Raw genomic sequence first — 23789 nt, 5'->3', positions numbered from 1 at the left:
TAACTAAAATCTACCCTAAACCATTTCAAACTATGCAAAGCTTTCAGTGAACACAGTTCTAAGCCAGCTGTAAGCAAATGCAAGTATCTTCCCAACACCTAGCATAAAAATATTTCTTAAGAAATGTTTACTTTCAGTTATGAAGATACAGATTTTTCTCATTTCACCATCTAAAGAGTCACACACACTCAGTAATTTGGTATGTACAAGAGAAACCCTTATTTCAACTCATTTCGCTGTATCTGGGAGATGTTCTCACTCTGCTCCCTCAGGATCCTTATTGACATGAGGTGGAAATTTAAATCTTTGGTATGCTTTATTCAGAGCTCACAGAGATGACATGGACATTCCTTGAAACGGAAGCAACCAGTGAGTGAAGCTGCAAGGCTGCACCACAAAGGCAACATCCAGAACTGTAAAGGATGAAACCCTAACAAGTGTCAGTACCTTTGGGTTCCCTGTGATATACAAAACACGAAACCACAAGTTTTACTTAATCCTCTGGCTAGCTAGTGCATAGGGGACACCTACAAAATATGACAAATTTTATATTTGTTTTATTAGCTATTTAGGAAAGATAATGGAGACACAGTAATGCACCTTTCTACACATCAGTCAAAAAGAAAATCTAGGAGACATCAGATAGCTGCAAAGGTAAAACAAGCTCAAATATCTGTCTCTAGTTTCTATCTCTTTTTCCATTTTCATTATGATGAAATACTTCTAATTGCAGTTTCAAAGGAAACTAACAGCTTTATATCTGCATGGAAAACCTGGTGACAAGTAATGCACACAAAGAAATGTCTGTTGAATGAAAAACAAAACCACAAACTTGTACCTCAGATGACACAGGAGACTGTGGGGACACATTAGTATTATCACTGTCTTGCTAAAAAGAAATCAAAGAGATGAAATCATAAAAATGAAAATTATGATTTGACAAGAAACATGAAATTATGAAATACACAATACATGAGACATGCAACATTTGTCAAGTACTCGACAAACTGGCAGCAACTAAATTTAAGAAAATTTAAATCAAGGAAACGCTGTTCACCATTTGTGTCGAATATTACTTTTATGTTACCTCTGCTTGATAGGTGAATTAACTTTCCTATTACCAAAGCAAGCAAATGTCCTACTTTTCCCCAGTACACAATCTCAATGACTTGTTTCAAATAAAGGAGTATATTTATTTCCACTATGGCTTTGGAATGCAAAGTTTGTTTGCGCAGACTTTAGCCCATGTTCTGCTGTTCTGTGACTGTGGCTCATAGGTGTCCATAAGAGACAAATGAAAAACACATTTTCTCAAGTATTTTACACAATTACTGTTTCTCACCTCATCATTTTCATTTCCACTTGAACTCTTTCTGGAAGACTTATACTGCAAAACACACACAATTATTACTTTAAAAATGGAAGTATGGTTTTCATTCGACCTAAATGGCTGGGTATCACTCAGATGTTACTTATTACTGGTAAAGCTGCTGAGGAAAAAAGCATGTTACAGAATCAAAGGAGCAAAAAAAGGAATAAAATGGAAGAGGAACATCTAGTTCCTAGGCCAGGCAGGATCTTCAGGTTACTAAGAATTTAAGAGCATTTTAAAACTAAATACTTTTATAATGTGAACTCTGACTGCATATAACAGCTGATCCAGCAGAAAAGTTCTTAACAACTGCTACTCCGATGCCTTATTTGTTAGAAAAAAAAAATGTGCAACTTGTGAAAGTTACTTTTACAATGTGTTTTGTTATGTAACTTTAAGATTGCTTACACTTTGAGAGATTGACTTTACATTGTAAAAAACTAATAATAAAAAAATCAGTATTTCCTTTACAACTTCAAAGCCTGATCACATCGTTTTATTTAAGACCAGCACTTCTTCCACAGTTCTGTCTGATCTGTTGCTCGCTGCCTTCATCACTGTCCCACTTCCCGATTATCCTGAAAGTGTAGGAAATGAAGGAGGGACAGCATACCGCATTTGTAAATTTCTTCCTTCAAGAAAATGTGTGTTTCATTGTCTGCAGAGCAAGTGTACAAAAAAAAATTACAGAAAACCATTTTGGTTGATAAAATTGTGTTCAGTGGTAAGATTCTTTTTCCATATTTAATGCAACAAGGATTTCAGGTCCCAGCGAGACTTCAGTGCAGTGCCACATGAAAAGGAGTTCTGATTCTCATGGGCGTTTTCCTACCCTTCTGCTGCACAGTACAATTGCACAATAAAAATATATAATATGTAAAAAAGAGATGCTCTACAAATACTTCTGGATGCTGATCCATGTAAGTTTTCCCTGTTCTAATGATGCCCATTGCAGTAGTTTGACATGTGTTCTTAAGCTGTTCGTGTTTGGCAGTACAGATATGATTATTCAATGAACTTTTTCACCAAGAAAACATAGACATGATATGAATTGTATTTTCACTGGTTTCTCAGGACAGCAGCGGTACCTATGTTTTTTCCCCCTCAGTTTGCCATGGAAGAGAGACTTCATTTCAGTTTCATCTGCAACAATGATGCAATAAGCAATTATCAGTGATACAGTGTTTTTTTGTTACTGGTACAGCCTGCTTAATTCTCTTTTGAGACGTCTCTACAGTGGTATGTAATGTAGTTTCAGGTATCTACTTCCATCATAGAGCTCAAAACTGCAATCCGTATTACCATTTAAAGACATCCTTTAAAGTTAGAGAAATCATTAATGCAGGTCTTCTGTATTGACAGCACAGCTGTTTTACGAGTCAGATAACTAAATTCTGGTTTTCTTAGAAGTTTCTCCCCTCCCCCTCAAAGGCTGCAGGGCAAAATTAATTTAGGGGTGAAAACCTTGGAAAGATGTCAGTAAAATACAAATTAGGATACAACTCTTCAGGAAAAAAAATTAATAGCTTCTATAATCACAGGAATGTATCTGAGCTATATGGAAAGCTCTGCTTTTCCTAGAATTTAATTTTGTTGAAGTTCCCTAGCATTTCATAAAGATGTCTGATGGCAAAAGACTGAAGGAACTAATTTCATAAGTGACAAATTTAATTTTATCTCAACCTAGCACTGGTTAGAATTCTCCTATTTCTTTACCATACCCCAAAAGAAATTTTACCTAATGCTGCTATAACTTCATATCTGTTTTGCAATGAGCAGACACTGACATCTGCTGACCAATGGTACACACTACAGCAGCAAAGCAATACAGAGAAAATTTCCTCTCTGAAGTGCACACTAATGCAGTGAGAAGCAAAAGGCATAAATCATTCTTATAACCAAGCTGCACAAAAACATAATGTATATTTTCCTTGCACAAAAAAAAATCATCCCTCAAAATGGATAGGGAAGGACCGAAGACTGAAGATTAGTTTCTGGCTTTACCAGAAGACAACTGTAAATTATTTTCTTTTATTTAAAGGATAAACAAAGTATTCAGCCTATTTTATCCTCCTGATTTTCCTGCACTCTCACATTACCCTAATACATACATTAACTCAAAAGAGCCAAACAAAGAATTACAGGCCACATGCAAGATTAAAAGCATGACAACCTTTGAGGTTTTCTTACCTTTACTTACATTAGTTATACAGTTTCTTCCACTCACTAAAAAAGTGTCACTTACCCACCCCACCCCCCCCATTACCTTGAAATACTCTTTTCTAATTTGTTTACTTCTCCTCCTTTCTTCATTCTGCCATATCACTGGCTGTGTTTCTGGCCAATTATGCTCATCCATTGAGTCCTTCTGGTTTTCCAGTGGCTACAAAGTTCAGAAATATTTTTACATAAAAGGTAAACATACCTCATGTGCATTAACATAAATTAACATGAACTACAATTATGAATTTTTTGCCTCCCTCAATCTAGCTTTATGACATGAAAGTGCCATCAGTCTTAATGGTGATTCTGGTAGAAATCATTTATTTCCTTTCAAATCCTAAAATATATTTCATAGAAGAAAAAGAATCTATTAAATAATTCTTAAGAAAAATAACACCCTTTTCTACATTGAGCCTAATTTTTGCAGGTGTATTACGAAGCCGTCTAAGGCTGCCATAAATAACTTCAAAGAATCAGTTAGAAGTGTGGTTAGGCACTGGCATATCTGATTTCTCAATCTGAATACTCATTGCACAGGAAAAGGATGGCTACAACAAGATAATTCAAGTATTTGTTTGTGTCTAAAAGATTATACACATCAACTAGCTGTAAAAGAAATCTTTCTTTCAAAGTACTGTATTATGCAATGTATTCTGCAGAGACAGCTAATGTAGACTTATTCTTAAAATACCAACGACTATGTATACATGTCTACGTTATGAAAATTGAAAGCAGAAAATCTGAAGGCATCATTTCGTAAGTTTAAAACTACATTTCCAATTATTTCTTCATATTACTATATCAGGCCATTTAAATCGCTAATTAAACCAATTGTAAATACCTGATGGGTCAAGGTCTAAAATTTTAGAAAAGTACTCTCTATAGTTGCACTGCAACTTTATTGTATCATGCAAGTTTCTCCGTGAGGTATGGGGAATGAAAGGCCTACATAATTCAAACCATTTAGAAATTTTTAACAAAAAAAGAACATTATAGTGAGGTAAAAAATTATGTGTAAAGAAATACTAAAGCCAAGTAAAACTTATGTCTCATCAGTTTCACGATCTTAAAGCTAGTACCACATGCTCTTAAAAGGCCTCCATTACATACAAGTCCAATTCTCTTGAAGCATAAGTTCTTTAAAAGTTTTATATCTTCCACACATACAATAACTATGCGTGTAACCAACCGTATAAACATATACAAGTTCTCTGCCAGAAATACAAAACCAAAACAAACCAAACAACCCCACACTCAAACATGAAGCCACCACATTTACATTTGAATATTTACCTGCCAGCTGTATGGAGACACCGGAGAATTCACTTCATCTGTTGAGACACTAAAAATTAAGATGAGAGGCATCATGAAATTTACTACTCTTTTGTATACTTTAAAGTACCAAAAAAGTGATCACTATTACAAAGCAGCCTCTCTGCAGCACTGCAGTATTTTTTGGCTACCTGTATATGGTTGCCATCAGGTGGCTAAAAAGCATGACCATTTTATTAAAATCTCAAATAATTTTTCACTCTCCTTTACCACATACTGACAATAGGTCTTCCACACTACAATACTTTATTCAGATAAAGCTTCTTAAACATGCTGATCTTGTTTCTAAAAGCAATCAATGGAACATTTTGTTCAAAGCTGACAAAATGTCTATTCTTGAACTTTTGGAAGACTCACATGCTACGTTTCACTGTTAGCTCTATACAGTAAAGCAGAAGCTTATACTAGTTGGGAAGGGAACAACATTTTAAGATGGGACAGTGAAACTGCAAAATCTCAAAAATACACTCTGGAACGCGGACTGCCTGAGTTCATTCGAAGTTCTCAGGAAAATAAAAATGTTTAGATTTGGTGTCACTTCAAATTTTTCTTTCTAGATCTTTCTGTGAAATTCACTTCTATGATCTCACCAGCAACCACTTCATTCACATTCTGACAGCTGGCTTAGAAGCTGTGCAGTATACCAAAAGGCTAACAGCGGGAGATTGAATGCAAGAAGGATATAACACCAGGAACAATTATAAAAAAATCCTAAAGGGAAAGCACCTAGGCACTTAGCTCCTGCTACTTTGTATTCATTTTCCTTCCTGTTTGCCTCAAAGCAATAATGCTACTTTTTAAAGCTCTTAGGCACAGGAAATTTGTCTGAATAACGTCCAATAGCTTGATAAGCAATCTAATTGAGAATTGCAGGAAATGCTGCAATAAATAGTTGAGTTTTGTTGTAGATACATATGTATCTATTAACTAGGACATGGTCTACATGTGTAAATTCTTTAGGGTTAAGACAGTCTTTCTACTCTGTTCCTTATGCATGTGATTTGTGTTCCTATAGATCAGTGCAGTAAAACAACAAATAGCCTGCAACATCTATCTTATCTTGTGTGCACACGTCACACGGGGGTGGTCGGAGGTTTTTGGAGGGTGGGCTTTTGTTTGTTTGGGGCTTCTTTTGAGGGGGGTGGGTGTGTGTGTGTGTGTGAGAGAGAGAGTTTTGTTTTTAAGTCTCAGAACTGTTTGTTTCGTTAACAAAACAGGAAAAGGTAAATTTAACCTTTCCTGGATTATCCTATAATATGAAGGCCTAACATAGCTGTACACTACAATAGGAGACAGCATCCCAAAGAACAGAAACTGTATGCTAACTAACCAAGGACTGCAAAGCTCCAAATCCAGATGAACAGTAGTTGCACCAAGGTTCATATAACCACAGAACATGTACGCAACTAGTTCTTTAAAACCACAGATATCAATGACAGAGAAGATAGCCAAAACAGTATGTATCACAATCAAATATCTACACTGTGTCCCTTTTCTGTTCAAGTAAAGGCCTTCCTGATGTCTACCTGAACTGTAGAGAGCTGTTACCACCCCCAGCGCTCTCTAGCAACACCTACAGCAGTTATGGCTTTGGATTCCAAGATTCACAGACAAACCAGGATCTGGACACAAGCAGATGCAGATTCTTTTGAAGGAACAGATTTTACAAAACTATGGGGCTGCAAAAATTGAAAGCCACCGTTCAAATGTGAGTTCTCATTAGGAAGCTGCCAGTAAAACCTCCCCCTCTTTAGCTTAAAATACATTCTTTCTTGATCAAATTGCTTAAAAGAACTGACCTAGGATTCCTTAAGGGACGGAGGGCTGAAAACTTGCTAAGTTAGTTCTCTTTCACCCGTGTAATCAGAAATGTGAGGCTATGATTTCCCAATTTCCTAAAGACAAGGCTCTGGGTATTTCTGTTTGCTGTTGGTTTGTGGTGGTTCTTCTTAATTCAAAGAAAGAGTATAAGCATACAGCTTCTGCAGACAATGGATTCCTCATCGACACATCCTCCACAAACAGTAAAGGTTTTGCAGGCTGAACTCCCAGCTCCCTCTTAAGAGCACAAAAGGACTGCCAGGGAGGACAATTTAGATGCCTAAGCACAGCTACAGAACCCCTTTATGTAACACAGGATCCAAGACATCTGCACAGGACTGTTACCTATGGAAGACATGACCTTCCAGACTGGAACTGGATACCTAAAACCCCACTGAATGCTTATCTTTAGCCATCTGAATTGCTGCCATAATCAGACCCACAAATTAGTTTCTGGATGACATCAACTTTGCTAAAGGCTCAAAAGAATAGTGGTTTGGGTTTTTTTTTAATCTGAAGAAGCTCAAGAACAGATTATTTGCATAGCTACTATTTCATCTTGAGCTAAACACATTATGACAGAAGATGGCAGTAGCAACAAAAAATATGAAAATTAAATTATTAAAATATTGAAAGCTGTGACACATTTAAGTATATCAATACCATTTTTCAGATTCCATTGGCTGCTTTGGCCTGTTCCTTGTGCTTACTGAAACCGAATGATTAAGAAGCCTAGAAAGAAAAAACAACATATTTATTCCACAGCTTTGTAGCTAAACCCTTTTCTTAGAACATATGTCACTTTCACTATGTAACATTCCCTGTAAATAAAAAGTTTTGAACATTAAGGTGATGTTTTCTATAAAATTAGAATATGTATGTGCATACACATATGAAATCCAAGCCCAATCCTGCTTCCATTTAAATCAACAATATTGTTTCCAGCTCTTCAAATATTTCAAGTTCTAAATTTTAAGGAAGTAAAACTTTATGAAAATTCAATCCAAAATGAGGTCTCCTCTTATTTTTCTCCCTAAATACATCCTATTTCAACTAATCTTACACCTGTGTAAAGTTATGCTGCCCTCAACACAAAATTAGAAGACAGAAGATAGTCAACCTAAAGCAGACAAGAAATGACACACAGATTGAGCACAAGTAGTCAGTCAGCAGGAGCTGGTAAGAAGGGAGCTGAGTAAGAAACACTGCAAGTGCAAATGAAACATAGGGAAAAGGGAGAGGGGGAAAAGGGAGAAACAGACTGAGAACTAAATGAAAAGTCTAATGCAGAAATGAACCAATGGAAATTCCATTTTTCTAAATAGTAAACAGACAAAAAAGCCTAAACATAGATTCAGAAACTGTTTTTCACCTGGAACAAACACATACTAGACACATGCGCACACACAAGAAGATATGAGCTATTATGGGTGTTTAAAGTGTTAAAAATAACAAAACTCTCAGTAACACTTAAAACTAAATGTTTTCAAGTAAGTGTCATGTTGAACAGTAACTAGAATGAATAATTCTGAATTCCTGGAGGTGGTAATATTACATTTTGACACTGACTTCGTGCATAACTGTGATCAAAGTATATTTACACTGAGTTACAGAGAACTAGAATCAGAAAGAATTATAACACTGACTATTCAAGAGAAGAAAGTAGAACAGTAGGCACCTTGTTATATTTCATTATAATTACATAGGACAGTACAACTACTAACTTTAAATGATTGATGATTTTGAGACTTCTCTGATTGTGATAACTTTGAAGTCAGTAATCTCATTTGTAGCTTAAATCTCTCACTGTGTGAACCTCAATTTAATGGGATTATGAGAAGTTAAGCCTGTAAATCGACACAGACTGCAGCATTCACAGTCTGCAACATCTGCTCCCTATATTTTTTTTCAGAAACTTAATTTTGAGTTGCATTCTAGAATTAAATTATACTATAGCCTGAAAAAGTGTTACAAAAATTTAATATGCAGAGCATAGGTTATCAAACCATAATATAAGCATGCTATTTTAAAGTAATTAATTTTTAGACCAAATTCCCATTTAAATTAGCCTTATATCTTCCACTGCAAGCCAGGAGAAATTCAGAGAGACTTTGTAGCAAGACGTGACCATTACAATAAAATGAACTTTAGAAATAGACATTCAAGTCACCTGAAGAGTTTGATGTAACACTTGCCTCAAAACTGAAACTATCAGTGTAAATTCAATGATTGTAACACAAGCTTTTTTTTATACTCATTTTATAGAATGTAAGAAAAACTATTCAGGCTAATTCAAACATATATACACACACATGCACTTTTCAGCTACTGTGTTTTTATGAAACATGTAATTACGTTTGAGTTTATTATAAACTTGGTTTATAATAAACAAAGTATATTTTTATACTATGTAAAACAAAATCACAATCATTTTTGAAGCTTCCTGTTTAAAAACTGAAGAATACTGGTGGGGAAGTAACAGCAAGTTCAGTATCTGACAGGTTAGCAGTTACTAGTCCAGAGAAATATGAATTTCCTGCACAACAAGGAACTTGAAAGTTTTTAGTTAAAGAAAACAGTGAAGAAAATTAATCTGAATTTACTAAATTGCAGACTAAGGAATTGATGGCAAAATAATTTCTTCAGCTGGAAAGAGGGGGCAGGGGTGGGGTGTGTGGAATCATGTTAAGGGCTGTCTTCCAGGAAATACAATGCAAAACCGAGTATGCAAAATGAAAGCACAAGTACCTCAGAAGTCATGGTCTTTTAAGTGTGGTAGTAATGGTGCAAAGATTACAGTAACTGTTTCATTCATACTACAACTCATAAAACAGTTTTTTATTTGATAAGACAAATCAGTTATCAGGCTAATTACTTACTGATGGTCATACTGAATCACTAAATAAGAACTTGCGTAAGACCTGTGTTAGTACTGCAACTAATTTCCTACTTATGGTTCCTACTAACCACACGAATTCTGTTGTTAGAGGTAGCACACAGACTACTACTTTGAAAGGGTTCTAAAACTCATACAAACTTTGAAATATAAACTACCCAACAGGACATATACATTGACACATATTTATATATATTAAACTCAGAAAACAACATTGTGACTCATTTTTCTAGTTTTGTATCAAGCAAGTATAACATCTGCTCCAAACTGCTGACTAGATGGGAGAAAAAGGTGATGGCAAGACCAATGATGATATCGGAAAATATTTTCTAAAGTTTGACAATTTAAGAAGTGGAATCTCTTCGGTCACTTGCACTTTCGTATTTTGAGCAAACATAACACAGTGATTAAGAGACACAAATGAAGTGAATGATAGTAATGCTATTTCAAGGTTATCTATCTTCAAGTTTAATCAAGCAAGCACTATCTAGGATCTATAAAGTGTATAAGGGCACTAGAAATCTTTTACAGTGAGACAAAAAGAAAACCTATGGATTTTAAACTAATTCAGGAGCAGTCAGTCTTCACATACGGCTCTTCTTTGTGACCCTAAGCTGTGCTCTTAGGGGTTTAGACAGTTTTCGGAGGTCACTGCTGTCAGGTAAAAAGCCATACTTAACTTTGATACAAACTGAAACACGCTTATTTGGTACTAATGAAGATTATTTAATCTAAACTCTGCTACCTCCTTTTGAAACAGATGAGGAATATCCAGAGTAAGCTACAGGGTTTCAAAGTCTGAAATCACTTCATTCATCACCTACATGTCTGAGCATAGTCTACACAGCCCATTCCAGATTTCTTGTTACCTGTGAGGTTTGTCTATCTGCAAACGCTTCCCTCATGGCTGTCAAGTGCAAAACAAATCGTCACTGGTCATGCTAATTTGAAAAAGGTCACTTTAAAACCAAGACAACTTTACTTAAAAAGAAAAAAAACCCTGAATAACTTTTGCCTGACATTCTATACTTGAGGTACTATTTATTAAAAAACAAAAACCTGAAGAGAAAGCATGCCAAAGGTACAGGAAATTATACTTCAGCTTTGGACTCCTTTAAATGTTCTTTGGAGAGTTGCCTAATTAAATATTTTCCTTATGTAGTATTTTATCTTAAAGAACAATAAATGCATTGCAATCTATTTTTGATAACAAAATATCTTAGGCTAACTTAGCCAATCCCTTTGTTCTGTTTTTGTTCAAGAAATGGCCAAAAAAATGTTTCTTTTGTCCACATTTTAACTTTGGAAATCTGAAGCTCTACAAACACTTTATACCTTGATGCACGTCCTGCTGCCCTTGTCCTCTGGAAGAGTTTTTCACTGAATGAAGTTCTACAGCTTAATGGCCTTCGTCTGTATTCATATTTCATGTACACCAAAGCCAAAGACGGAGGAAGAAAGCAGGATAGGTTGATGGGAGAGGACAGGGAAGTCATTAGCATAGCAAGCAAAAAGAAAGAGACTGCATAATATTTTAAAAAAACAAACCACACTGAACAAACATAAATATGATTAGTAAGAAATTATTTTCTGATGCTCATTTTTCTGAGAATTCTGTTTACTCAGATTGAACATATTTTCCACAAATAAACACAAATAGCTCCACTAAACTTCTAAATATTATTCTTATTGCTGTTTACGACAATAAATTTTCAATTCACAAAAGTATGGATTTATAATCAGGGCTAAATTTCACATCAGAGGTGATTTTGCCCTCACGTACAGATACACAAGCAAGCTCTGAAATATAAATGCCAAGCTAAGAAGTAAGACTTAACAACTAATAAGATTGCATATATCTGAACAATTCAAGAGCAAACCAGAACCATTAGCAAGATAGCTGCATACAACATATGAGTAAAATTTAAGTTGCAGTACTTCAGAAGAGGAGTGGCTTGGTATTTCAAATGGTTAGATAGTCAGGCAATATTAAAACTATTCAAACGAGACCCACATGCAATACAAATAACCATCGTATAAAAACCTAATATAAGAAAAACACACTTATTCTCTCTTTATTAACAAATTAATTAGGAAATTCCACATTCTTAGTCTTTTTCGCTATACTTTTGGTAATAAGAATGTATTAGCATTAAGATTTCATTCTTATTTTCCCTTCCCAATGTGAACAACCAATTCTTAAATACACTGCATGGAGTTATAAGTAAAACCTATTTTATCTTTTCCCCATACACACACTACTGCTATTATTTTTAACTAGTATAAAAGGCTGCTGAATTTTTAAAGCTCTGCAATACATAGTATGAGGATATCAATTTCTCTAACGGCTTCATGTGTATTTCAACTATCTTAAAAGAAAAACAGCAGTGCAGAATCTCATCATTATACAGAAATTCAAAAGGAACAGAAACAGTGTTTAAGCTGGTATGAAGTTAAATCCATTACTGTGGGATAATGAATGACTAATAACCTATTGTAGTTAATGAACTACTAACTACAGCTTTCACCTTTCCAGAAAGGGCTTACCCTCAAAGTACATCACTGATTATTCGCCTGCTTGGTGAAGGAACCAGAGAGCACTTGGGTTCTACCCTAGCCTCTCCACATCCTATGCAACTCCAGGTATTCGTTCCTGCTCTTCCTTTTACATGGTTGTTAACTTGTTCTATTACATTCCTCTACTCTGCTGCTTGTTCAACAGCTCCTTTTCAAGAATCATTCTGTTGTGGTGCCCAGTATGAAGTGCCAAAAGTCAAACAGTTCATCAGGATGAACTCACACTGTTCAAGTTATTTATTTCTATAATATACATATGCTCTGTCATTTGACAGAATATTTGAACAAACGTCCCCTTTAGTCTATAGGAAACTTATAGCTCACATCAGACTGAAGCGAGGAAATACCACCTAAACTACCTCATTTTTGAATAAAAATAACCAGTCACAGACTGTAGGCAGGTTCTATAACTCAAACTTAGACAAAGTCATTTTAATGTTACCAATAATCTCCTTATACAACAATTAATCACACCTACTTAAATATACTGCTTTGAAAAACAAAAAACACAAAACAAAGTTAACATACATCAAACCAGAAAATCAAGAAACTTTCACATTCATCTCTTCCTCTCCAGAGGAGGTACATCACTGCTTCTGTAGACAGCAATTTTATGAAAAATAACACAAAACAGGTTTCTTGAAAGAGCTTGTCACTTTAACTGTTTAACAGCTGGACAAAAAACTGTTCTCAAAATAAGGTATCAAGAGGTTTTGGGTATAAGGCAGGTTAAGCAATAATTGTAACACAAGTTATCTTAACTAATATTGTCATACCTGTGTTTTTGTTCTTGCTGCAGTAACTGAGCTGCTATTTTTCTCAAGTCAGTCACTTCTTTGAGTTCGTCATCATCTTCAGCCAGCAGCTGTTCTTTTTGAAGTCTGAAAAATTAAACATTAGCGACTTGCCTGGCTTCAGGAAAGCCAGACACAGAAACAGCTACATTATTGGACAATAATTAAGAAGCACTTCCTATAAGCTTACTTTCTGTCCAAGAAGGAGCACTTACGTGTTCAATATGAGATTTTTTCCTCCATATGCAAGGAGCTTAAAACAAAACTACTCTCACCCCCAACCATCAATAAAACTTTCCCAAAAACGATCAAGATGATGTACCTTTTTTCATCTTCCCAGTCCTCATTCTGTTCTATTTTCTGGGATTTCTCCGGATGTTTTCCCCGTTCCTTACACAGAATGAAAAATAAACTTAGACTTGAATTAAAAAAAAAAAGCCTGTTGAACAGCTTTTCTTTTGTGGAGCTAAGCTACCTTGATATAAGACGGCAATGGTCCAACCTGTACATCTCCTTGCTCATGAACAGCTCCCTCTTCTGCATTTGGATCAATATAATCATAGAGCTCGTGGTCTAGGGAGGAATGATGAAGAATGAGAAAGATGATAGTAAACAGTTCTCTCAACCAAATGTTATTCCTGAGAGGTAAAGTACTGAAGAAAAACATCAGATAAAGATAAAACAATGAGATCATGTCTCCTTGTGCTAGAAATAATTTTTCTTTCTTACTGGCCTTGTCTATTTGTGATTATTACATTGTTTTCTGAAACGATGAAAATACAATGCCAGCACATGATCATTTTCTGCAATTTTCTTATATTACCTAAGCAAAGGTATTTCTGTTACCTAAAATGACAGATGCACAACGGGTATTACCTTTCTGTGGATCAAGTTTACTTCCCGTTACGTGATTGTCATTCCTTAATGTCTGTTCCCTTGTTGATTCCGATACCTGGGAGTGAAGGCTGATTGTATCATCATCAGATGGCTGCAAAGACAGTCACATTTAATACAGAACTTACATATAAATTACAATATTATATGATTTGCTATGAACTCAGAAATTATAGTGCAACTGACCCTGTCATGATGGATGGCTTCCAGGACAGAGGAAGTAACATCAAGTCAGGTGTGTGGGTGTTTTTGGGGGGATGGGAAGAGCATCTAAGGAAATCATAGTTTAGGGAGTAACAGCAACCATTCAGTATATACTATAATACTGAAATACAGTGTTTTATTCAAAGAGGTCCAGTCCAGCCCTGGTCAGTGGACTAAGAAAACTGTACTTAGGTACTTTCTTATCTAAAGCCTCCAACTACACTGACCCTTGTTAGAGCACTGCTGGGTGTGGGGAAATCACAGCTTTACGTCTATTCATTTGGCATTTTCTTAAAAACCCACTAGTAATACACCTTGTTATATAGTTTTCCCACTAACAATCACTCTGCATTTGAAATAATTCTCTTTCAAGTTTCAGGAAATCTTTTGTTCTAAACTATTCAGCTTTGACATCATTGTTATTAATTACAGCTCCTTAATCTAGACATCTACAGATACACCGATAACTTGTAGGGATTTTTGCTCATTGCTTTAAGCATAGCAGATCATCTAGAAGTTTATCAAAATTCAAACAATGAGGATTATTAACATATACAACACAAGTTTAGTCCAAATAAACTTTCTTAATTACATTAGTTTCATTAATAACAAAATAATAAATTCTGTATTTTGTGTAGAAAGCCATTATGCACTTCACACATTAAAAGATCCAAACAATTTCTTAGGTCAGAATTCAGTTTTAAAATATATGAAATTTAGACTGGACTGAACCGTAACCAGAAAAGTCAAAGCAATATGTAAATAATTTGTGTCTGATACTGGCAGTCCATTGGTTTACACTCAACTGTACAGGTGTTCAAAGAATGTTGAATGCAACTTAATTAATACAAGTATTAGATATAAATATAAAATACAAAAGGAGGAAAATTCTAACACATTGAAGTGACAAATTCGACAGTGAAAAATACTCACTTCTGTTGTGGACAACCTTTTATCCCCATTATCACTTCCGATGCCAGAGTCTGGTCCATGATTTTTGTTGGGATAAAAGTCCTCCATGCTACATTAAGAAAAATCAACACAAAAAACCACGAAGGAATAAAAGAAACAGTAGTTTTACTCTTCCAGAAGAAAACAAATACCCTTTTAAAAATACGTTCTCTATATTCATCTACAGTTGCTGAATCAGAATTTTTGCACAATGCCCCATGTGCAGAGAACAAATTCTTCATCTCCTACAAGAGTTGTTAAAGAAAAAAGTATCAAAGTTAAAGTGGAAACAAATCTATCTCAGTACCCTCTCTGTACCTGTGTCATTTTAGAATTGTTCTATTTAACTCAAAAATATCATCTTTAGAAAAAAAGGCCTCCTCTGAAAAACTGCAATTCCTTGAATTCTATTGGCAGACATGGTTTTCTACTAGTAGCAAATATATACCCCCTAGTAGACTGTCACATTATAATGGTTTAACTCTGCCTGAATATCTATTAAAAATTTCATCCAAATTTATGTCTTTCAAAGACATAAAATCGGCAGAATCAGCAGGATATGTTTTCCAACTGTGCAGTGGAGCTTGGTTTACATCATAATATTATCTGAAAAGTTTGATTAAACAAGTTCTCACTACTACAAATATGACATACAGTGGTAATAGCCATGACCTTATTCCTCTGCAATACATGTTAGTTTCAAGCCTTAATTTCAGTAGAAGTTCTGGGGAGCAGTTGCAGACCACAGTTTTTAGGGGCATTTAGAAGCTAGATACAGGCACTATGGACTAATTCCCTATGGCACAGTTGCCTGAGACCAAGACCATGGACTGAATATGATGGTTCAGATGGCTGTGTGTAAGCTTTATTCATAACACCAGAGTCTGGCTGGAGGCCTGTCACTAGTGATGTTATGTTTCCCAGGGGTCTGTGCTGGGTCCAGTTCTGTTCAACATAGTCATCAATGACCTGGATGATGGCATAGAGTGTAACCTCAGCAGGTTCACTGATGATACCAAGCTGGGAGGAGCGGCTGATACACCAGAAGGCTGTGCTGCCATCCAATGAGACCTGGACAGGCTGGAGAGCTGGGCTGAGGGGAACTTCATGAAATTCAAAAAAAGCAAGTGTGAGGTTCTGCCCCTGGGGAGGAACAACCCCCTGCACCAGTACAGGCTGGGGGCTGACCTGCTGGAAAGCAGCTCTGCTGAGAAGGACCTGGGAGTGCTGGTGGACAACAAGCTGATCATGAGCCAGCACCGTGCCTTTGTGGCCAAGGCGGCCAACGGTGTCTTGGGGTGCATAAAAATGAGTGCGGCCAGCAGGTCAAGAGAGGTTATCCTCCCCCTCTACTCTGCCCTGGTGAGACCACAGCTGGAGTGCTGTATAGTTCTGGGCTCCCCAGTTCAAGACACAGAACTACTGGAGAGAGTCCAGCGGAGAGCTATGAAGATGATCAGGAGACTAGAGCATCTCTCTTACGAGGAAAGGCTGAGAGACCTGGGTTTATTTAGCCTGGAGAAGAACAGACTATGGGGGGATGTTATCAATGCTTATAAATATCTGAAGGGTGGGTGTCAAGAGGATAGGACCAGACTCTTCTCAGTGGTGCCCAACAAGAGGACAAGGGGCAACGGGCACAAACTGGAACACAGGAAGTTCCACCTCAGTATGAGGAAAAACTTTACTGTGACGGTGACAGAGCAGTGGCACAGGCTGCCCAGAGAGAGTGCGGAGTCTCCTTCTCAAACCCTGCCTGAACATGGCGCTGTGCCCCCTGCTCTGGGTGTGCCTGCTCAAGTAAGAGGGTTGGACAAGATGATCTCCAGAGGTCCCTTCCAACCTCTACCATTCCGTGATTCTCTTGATAACTTTCATCTTTCCTTCAGCCTTGAACAGAGAGGGGCACAATTTGCATGTGATATTTTAAGAAAATAGGCAAAAAGTATTGTTCTATGTGGTTTCCAAAGACAAGCCAACCGATGACAGAAAATACAAAAGCATTCCCATTTATTAGTCAAGAGGTATGCAATACAGAAGTACAACAAAATATTCTGCACTTTTTGACCTTGACTAATCTAACAAAAAAATCCATGGTATTTCACTGATGTTTAAGTTAGTTTCCCTTATTATGTAAGTGGGAGGTAGACTTTCCATCCAACAGACTAACTCTATATTCAGGACATTTATGGGAGCTTCTCATCTACTGTTTTGACATATCTGTTTGGGAAGTTTTCCAACAAATAAATTTAAAATACATCTTTATTCTGATTTCCAAATCTTTAGGGAGTACAGTGAAAATTTTTCATAGCAACTCAGATGATCCAATTAAGCTTCCAGTAACACAACCTTAGAAGTTAAATACTATGACCACTAAATAAAGAACAATTAAAGTATTGAAATTACAGCTGTTATCTGTAATAAACAGATAATTTCACAGCAAATGCTAAAGTAAAATAGAACAAAAAAACCCACTCCTCACCTGTCTGTGAGTGGCTGGGAGGGGATTCGTTTACCTAATGATGGAAGATCCAAAGAATCTGGTTTTTTATCAATTCTGAGGCACGCCTGAATGCTGAGGAATTTAAATATATGTACTTTACCCTTCAAACATATCTGTTGGGAAACAAACAGACAAAAAAAAATATCTTACTTACATAGCAAGTCTTTTGAAAATGCACCCCAACAAATAATTTCTACATTCAGTTTGTACCCACAACTTCCCACTAGAAGAAATACAGCTGAAAAAAATGAAAACCAGATTGGTATAAATTAGAACACCTTCCTCCTAAGATCCTAATGCAAACTTCTCAATCAGTATGCTTTAATACTAACCTGTGCTGGTGGTATCTGCATTGGATTGTTATCCAAAACTATAACTTGTAAGTGACGTAACTTTCTGTAACATATTGGAATTTCTGTAATTTTATTACAGGAAAAATCCAGCTTTACCAAGGGAAGGTCTCCTAATTCTGTATTGGGGGAAAGGAATAAAAAAAGGAATCAGGTACTGTTTTAACACTTCACCTAGTTTACCTGCATCAAAGAAATCAGGACTAGCAGCTTACCATCTGGCAACATATGGAGATTATTTCTTCTTATGTTTAATTCTCTAAGTGACTGCAATTTTCCTATCTGCTGGGGAAGAACCTGAAGTTCATTACAGCTAATATCCTAAGAAAGATATAATAAATTAACTTAACATCTTAAGCGAAATTAAACAAAGGAAAACTGATATCAAAGATACTATAAAGCATACTATTTAAAAAATCCTATATTTCTGTTTTTTTCCACAAAGGGAAGAAATACCATAACAGATCTCACTGTTTCTTCAGCATTTAGTGATTCATGTTTCAGAAATTCAATTCAAAAAGTTAAACCAATAAATGATGAAAGACTGGGTTTGAGATTAAAACTGTAGCCTAGGAATCAGGAGTTCCTGGTGTAGTTCCCATATCAGTTAAAAACTTCTTGTGCTACTGCTGACAAATGATTTGCATTCTGCTCCTTTTATAAAAATTCTTCTTCCCTAGAAAACCTTAAACCAATCCATGTAACTAAAAATTTACAAAAAGCAATAGCAGGCTCACCAACTTTTTGGATACAAGCACTAGAGGGTGACAAAGCTGTACCAAGTGAGCACAGACTACAGCTATTTTTGCCTCTAATTTAGCATTTATTTATGTAGTCCAGACTGAGTCAATCACATTGATATGACTGTTTCTAACTTTTTTTTCTGATTCAATAAAAATTACTTCACAGACTAGTTTCCTAGACTAGAAAAACTGGAAGCCCATTTTAAAGGCAAGCTGAATCAACCAGAAGCCAGGCCTTAACCAGACAAATCCAGCCTCCTTTTCTACTACACACTTCCAGAGCTTCAGCATAGGCGCTGCTCATCTACTTTTGCCAACCATGATGCCTGCACATAGCTGGTCGTTACAGAAAATACAGGTTGCTTGGGATCACATGTTGTCTATCTATTGCAAGTTCTTCTCTGTCCACGTCACCTAATTTAAGATGGGACTCCCTTCCTAAAAGCATCTTTCCAGTGTATGGCTTAGTTAATTTTTTTTTAATGTAAATATATACACATATATATTATATACAAAAATAACTTATATTTTAAACAGGTTTAAACACAGGTACTGGAAAGAACTCTAATATGTCCTTAATCTGACAATTTTGAAAAATAAGCCAAAAATACCAAATACCAAAAACTGTTTTGCAACTCTGGAAAACAATCGCTTCCTGTAATCAATAGCCATGATCCCACCTTGAAATCCTATGACACTGAAGTGAGTATAAATAATTTGTCACCAGAGCAGAGGACACTAGAAAGGCCTCACAAACATTCACAATATCTCATATTATTTGTAAACTAAAAAACAATGATGATTTATAGCTCAGAAATTGGGTCATGTTAAAAGAAATCTCCAGGGCATATACAGCTACTCTGGAAACAGGGTAAGGATTGCTTGCAGCAACCAAAGAGATCAAACGTACTGGGGGCAAAGGGGGAATCAGACCTAGCCCAAGCACCAGGTCATGAATAGTTGTGCATTGTTTTCAAAACACGAGATTAACACAATGCAATGATCAGAAAAGCCCAGAATATTAAGAAATATAGAGAAAGTGTATATATATATATATACACACACACACAAAGCACAAACCTTTACTATGCCCTAGGATAGAATCGTTGCACAGACACATAAACTGTGAATATCACACATCATCCTATTTACCCCAATCAAAATAAAGGAATAGCAGAAATGGAGGGGAAAAGGGATGCGCATGCACAGGACACACAGACAGACACACGGGACCGACACAGAATGTGACAACAATTGAATGGCATCACTTGTCTAAGAGTACAGAGTACATAGAGATGAACTCTTCAGCTGGAAAGAAGATTCCTGATAACATACGAGAAAAATAAACAATTATGATGACTAAGGAAGGTAAACAGAAAAACTCATAATTTCTAACATACAAGCAAGCACCTCAAATGAAATAATCTGAAGAGCAATTTTATTTATGAACCTCTTAGGCTTTAGTTAACCCAACATACTGATTTGTGTTTAACCCCATTTTTGAATCTCTACAACATATTGCACCTGGAATTTGAGCTTAAACAGTAAGAAACTGAATTTGTATTTTGTAGTTCTAGATTTAAAAATTTATTTATATTTTTGTTACACTGTAAATAAACTGCTTATAATTTACTTTGTTAAATGGTTCACAATTGTACTTACCAACTCCATTAGATCTCTCAACTTTCCAATTTCTTCAGGAATGGAGACCAGCTTATTATTACTGACAACCAGAACTTTAAGTGGAAGATCAAACAGGTATTTTGGCAATGTTGATAAAAGATTTCGACTTGAAAGAAAGAAAAATGAACAAGCAAGGCTAGATTACATTCTTCTTTTTAAGTCTGATGGGGAGTCCGAGATGCACATTGTACAAGTTTTCTCCTATTCCAGAAGATATTCTCCACCTATTACAGTTCATCTAAATTTAAGCTGCAGTCTCCATCATTGGTTCCTTACCAGTTAAAGCCCCTATCAGATAGGTGAATTTTATGTCCCCATCTCACTTGATGAAATAAGTATGTACTATAACTGAATCTAACACTAAAATGAACAGAGGAATCTGTTAAAATAAATATTTGATATTTGCTTTTATTCTGCTTTCTGATACCTTCAGAAGGACCACCTGATCTGACAGTCTACTAATACAAAGTTGATGGTCTTGGCAAACCAGAACTTCATAGAAGGCCATTGCATCTCATGTCATGTGGTCATATCACACTCGAGCCATCACAAAAAACTCATAATGTCTATTTATTACTTTGCTGAGCATTAGTCTGGAATGTAAGTTTTAATTAAAATTGATTTGTATATGTCATTTTCCAACTGCATGCACATACGTCTGCTTTCTACACAAGAAATATACTGTTACTGACAATTTGATTTAAATCCATATTGGAAAAACTACCAGCTGCAGACTGCCACTGCCAGAAATACATAGAACTTTTCTAATAAGGTACCTGGACATTTTAAAAAGCCATTGGAAAACAGCTTGTTCAGATGTGGTATGAAAGCAATTCCTTTCATACATAAAAGTAAAAAAAATTCAGTAATTGCTCTTGCTTTAAGTAGAACTGTGTAGAGGCCAGAAGTTCTATCTAAAAAAACCCCGAACCTTTTAAGTGTTGACATTTGTGTTCACACTATACTAAGAAAAACCCAGAAGTTTTACTGTTTAATTGATATGTATCAGAGCGCTGTTTTCATATTTAACCAAAGCTTTTTACATTATTTTTCTCCATGACTACAGTTTATAGCGCTGCAGAGCCAACAAAAATAAATTTATGTCCTTGCAACATTTCAGCTTCAAAAAAGTACTGCAGTTTGACCACCATAAAATGAAAGTAAACTTCTAAAAGTATCTTTATAAAGGTAACGTATTTATTCTGTTAATTCTAAGTGAACAATACAAGTATGTTTTAGATGTAGGTATACAGTAAGTCTCTTTTTTTAGGTTGTATTTCAGACATATGACAGGCATTTTTGGTTGGAGAGCATGAGAAGCAAAAATATCATCTTCAAGTAAACTTTTTAAATTGATTATAAAAATATGCAATGAAACAGTCATTCTCTGCATCACTTAAATTTCCTTTTTTTTTTTTTAAATGAGCTGCCTACTTTGCTGTAAATTGCAGAATGCATTTCTTCAGTCATCTGAATCCAAAATTAAAATTTGATATCATGTGGTTTTCTTCTGTAACAAAATATTGAAACAAGCCAGCCAGGATTTTAGCCTGTTCTTCAGCTACTGTAGTCCACATGTTCATGCATTCTGAAAACAGTCCTCAGACATTAGCACAAAAATGAAGACAACGCACAGTAAGGCAAATGATGATTAGAGGAGTCTGCTCTTAAAATAACACGCAATGCCCAGATAGAACTACTTGCTACTTTACACAGTAAAGTATTGTATTCAGCACCTCCATTACAGTCAGAAGAGAAATGGGCTGTTGCTGCTCTGTGAAGAAAGTTAGGTCAAATTTCTTTCAGAAAACGCTGTGCTTTATCATACCCATTAATCCTCTTTAGAACCACCACAGAACAGGCTACTCTTAAATTACCACTATAAGTACGACATTTGCAGATTTTGAGACATACTTGGGGGGTTTTGTGGGCGTTCTTTGTTTGTTTTGTTTGCTGCTTTCTTTTCTAAGGATCAATTCACAGGCTTCTTTCAAAAGAAATTCCAGAACCAAATCTCACATGTTAAATAGCTCTTAGCTGAGAAGACTGTTTTGGACTTGATGTAGTCAATATAAGAAACAAGGAATAATATGGAAAACAGAATCTCTGCTCTTTATGGAAGGGTTCTTCTAGATTCCCTCTCCATCCAGAGCTCATATTGATCTGTTCTTCTGGGAAGATCCAACCATGTTTTCCAAGTTTAAGAACAGCAATACAGCAATGGATGTAAATGATGTGCAAAATGAGTAGGGCCTTCTGGCCAGAGTAATCTACCTTCTTGAGACCAGTATATTTTTACATGTGTATTCTAAATGTTATCTGTCTGCATAACATTACAAAAAAAGAAAACTATAAACTCTCCTTATCCTCAGGTACCATAGTTTACTGACTGAAATTTCATAATTCAGTCAACTTGTCCCTACAAAGAAAGCAACAACTGCTGGCCCTAAACCACCAAGGATAAGGCAAACAAACAACAGAGTAACCATGTGTCTGGGCAAAAATGTGAGCACAAAGGCAGTTGATGACCTGATGAAGTAGAATGCTCCAAGGTAAGTTATATAAAGACCAAAAGTAACAAGCATTACTCACCTAATGTTAAGGTAGGTAAGCATTTGCAGGTTTTTAATAGATTCTGGAATGGATTTGATGCAGTTGTGATACAAATTTAAAGTTTCCAGTGGTGCAAACAGCCAGACATCAGAAGGAATTTCAGTAAATCTGTTCTTTGAAAGATCTAGAAGAAAAAAAAGTCTTTTTAGTAAAAAATTTCCCTGCAGTAAGAGGAGATAAAAGTACCCACTATTATTCTTGTCATGCTCTAAAAATTAAGGTGTTGCAAGAAGTGTAAAATAATTCAGTTTTACCAGACGCTACTGCATTAATTAATACATGAAAAAGGCTTTGAAAGATTATTGTCTGATATGCAATTATGACAGAAAATAGAAATATTACAGGAAATCTAAAATGTATTACCCACTACATAATTAAGAATATTTAAAATGCAGCTGAATATCAATTATGATTGCCCCTCTTCTATCAGTCTTTGTTCTGTGTAACTGTTGGGTTTTTTTTCCTCCAATTTTAGGCACAACAGTAAGTCAAGGTACAAACCCACTAAACATGACTTCTCTTGTTTGACAGTTACGTTAAAATCCAATTTCATTGTGCAAGATATCTACAACGCTAAAGTAAAGTTTGCAAAAAACCTTACATATTTATTTTGCTGAAGAACTACAATTCTCATCTAAAGAATATTCTTCATTGTAAGCACAGTAACCAAGACATTCTCCATTTACATGTTTATAACTTAACTAAAAAGAGAATAAAGTCACAAAAACCAGTGCCAAATTCATCTAGCTATAAAAATAAGGATGCAATTTAGCCTAGCCTAGGAGCAGAAAGAGGAGATATCTTTGACAATGGAAACATAATATTTGAACTAG

The 23789-nt window shown here is 35.7% G+C and overlaps 1 protein-coding gene across 2 annotated transcripts in view; it reads right to left on the bottom strand.

Moving 5' to 3' along the window:
* The window catches only part of LRCH2 (leucine rich repeats and calponin homology domain containing 2), a 47495-nt gene that overhangs the window by 5809 nt on the left and 17897 nt on the right, over positions 1–23789 (bottom strand). The window contains exons 2-17 of one of the 2 annotated variants that reach the window (XM_075106920.1): positions 22936–23080; positions 20323–20449; positions 18133–18238; positions 17900–18036; positions 17547–17680; positions 15047–15134; positions 13892–14003; positions 13491–13588; positions 13338–13405; positions 12998–13102; positions 10980–11057; positions 7412–7480; positions 4889–4937; positions 3639–3755; positions 1343–1387; positions 839–889 (exon numbers count right to left, since the gene is read on the bottom strand). In XM_075106920.1, coding sequence (XP_074963021.1) covers positions 839–889; positions 1343–1387; positions 3639–3755; positions 4889–4937; positions 7412–7480; positions 10980–11057; positions 12998–13102; positions 13338–13405; positions 13491–13588; positions 13892–14003; positions 15047–15134; positions 17547–17680; positions 17900–18036; positions 18133–18238; positions 20323–20449; positions 22936–23080 — 1529 coding nt within the window. The remainder of the gene's footprint in view (positions 1–838; positions 890–1342; positions 1388–3638; positions 3756–4888; positions 4938–7411; positions 7481–10979; positions 11058–12997; positions 13103–13337; positions 13406–13490; positions 13589–13891; positions 14004–15046; positions 15135–17546; positions 17681–17899; positions 18037–18132; positions 18239–20322; positions 20450–22935; positions 23081–23789) is intronic. The other variant, XM_075106921.1, reaches the window with a different exon arrangement.

This window comes from Phalacrocorax aristotelis, chromosome 11, assembly GCF_949628215.1.
Source record: "Phalacrocorax aristotelis chromosome 11, bGulAri2.1, whole genome shotgun sequence".
In the NCBI taxonomy this organism is placed as follows: Eukaryota; Metazoa; Chordata; class Aves; order Suliformes; family Phalacrocoracidae; genus Phalacrocorax; species Phalacrocorax aristotelis.
This window is presented reverse-complemented; position numbering and strand designations above follow the sequence as displayed.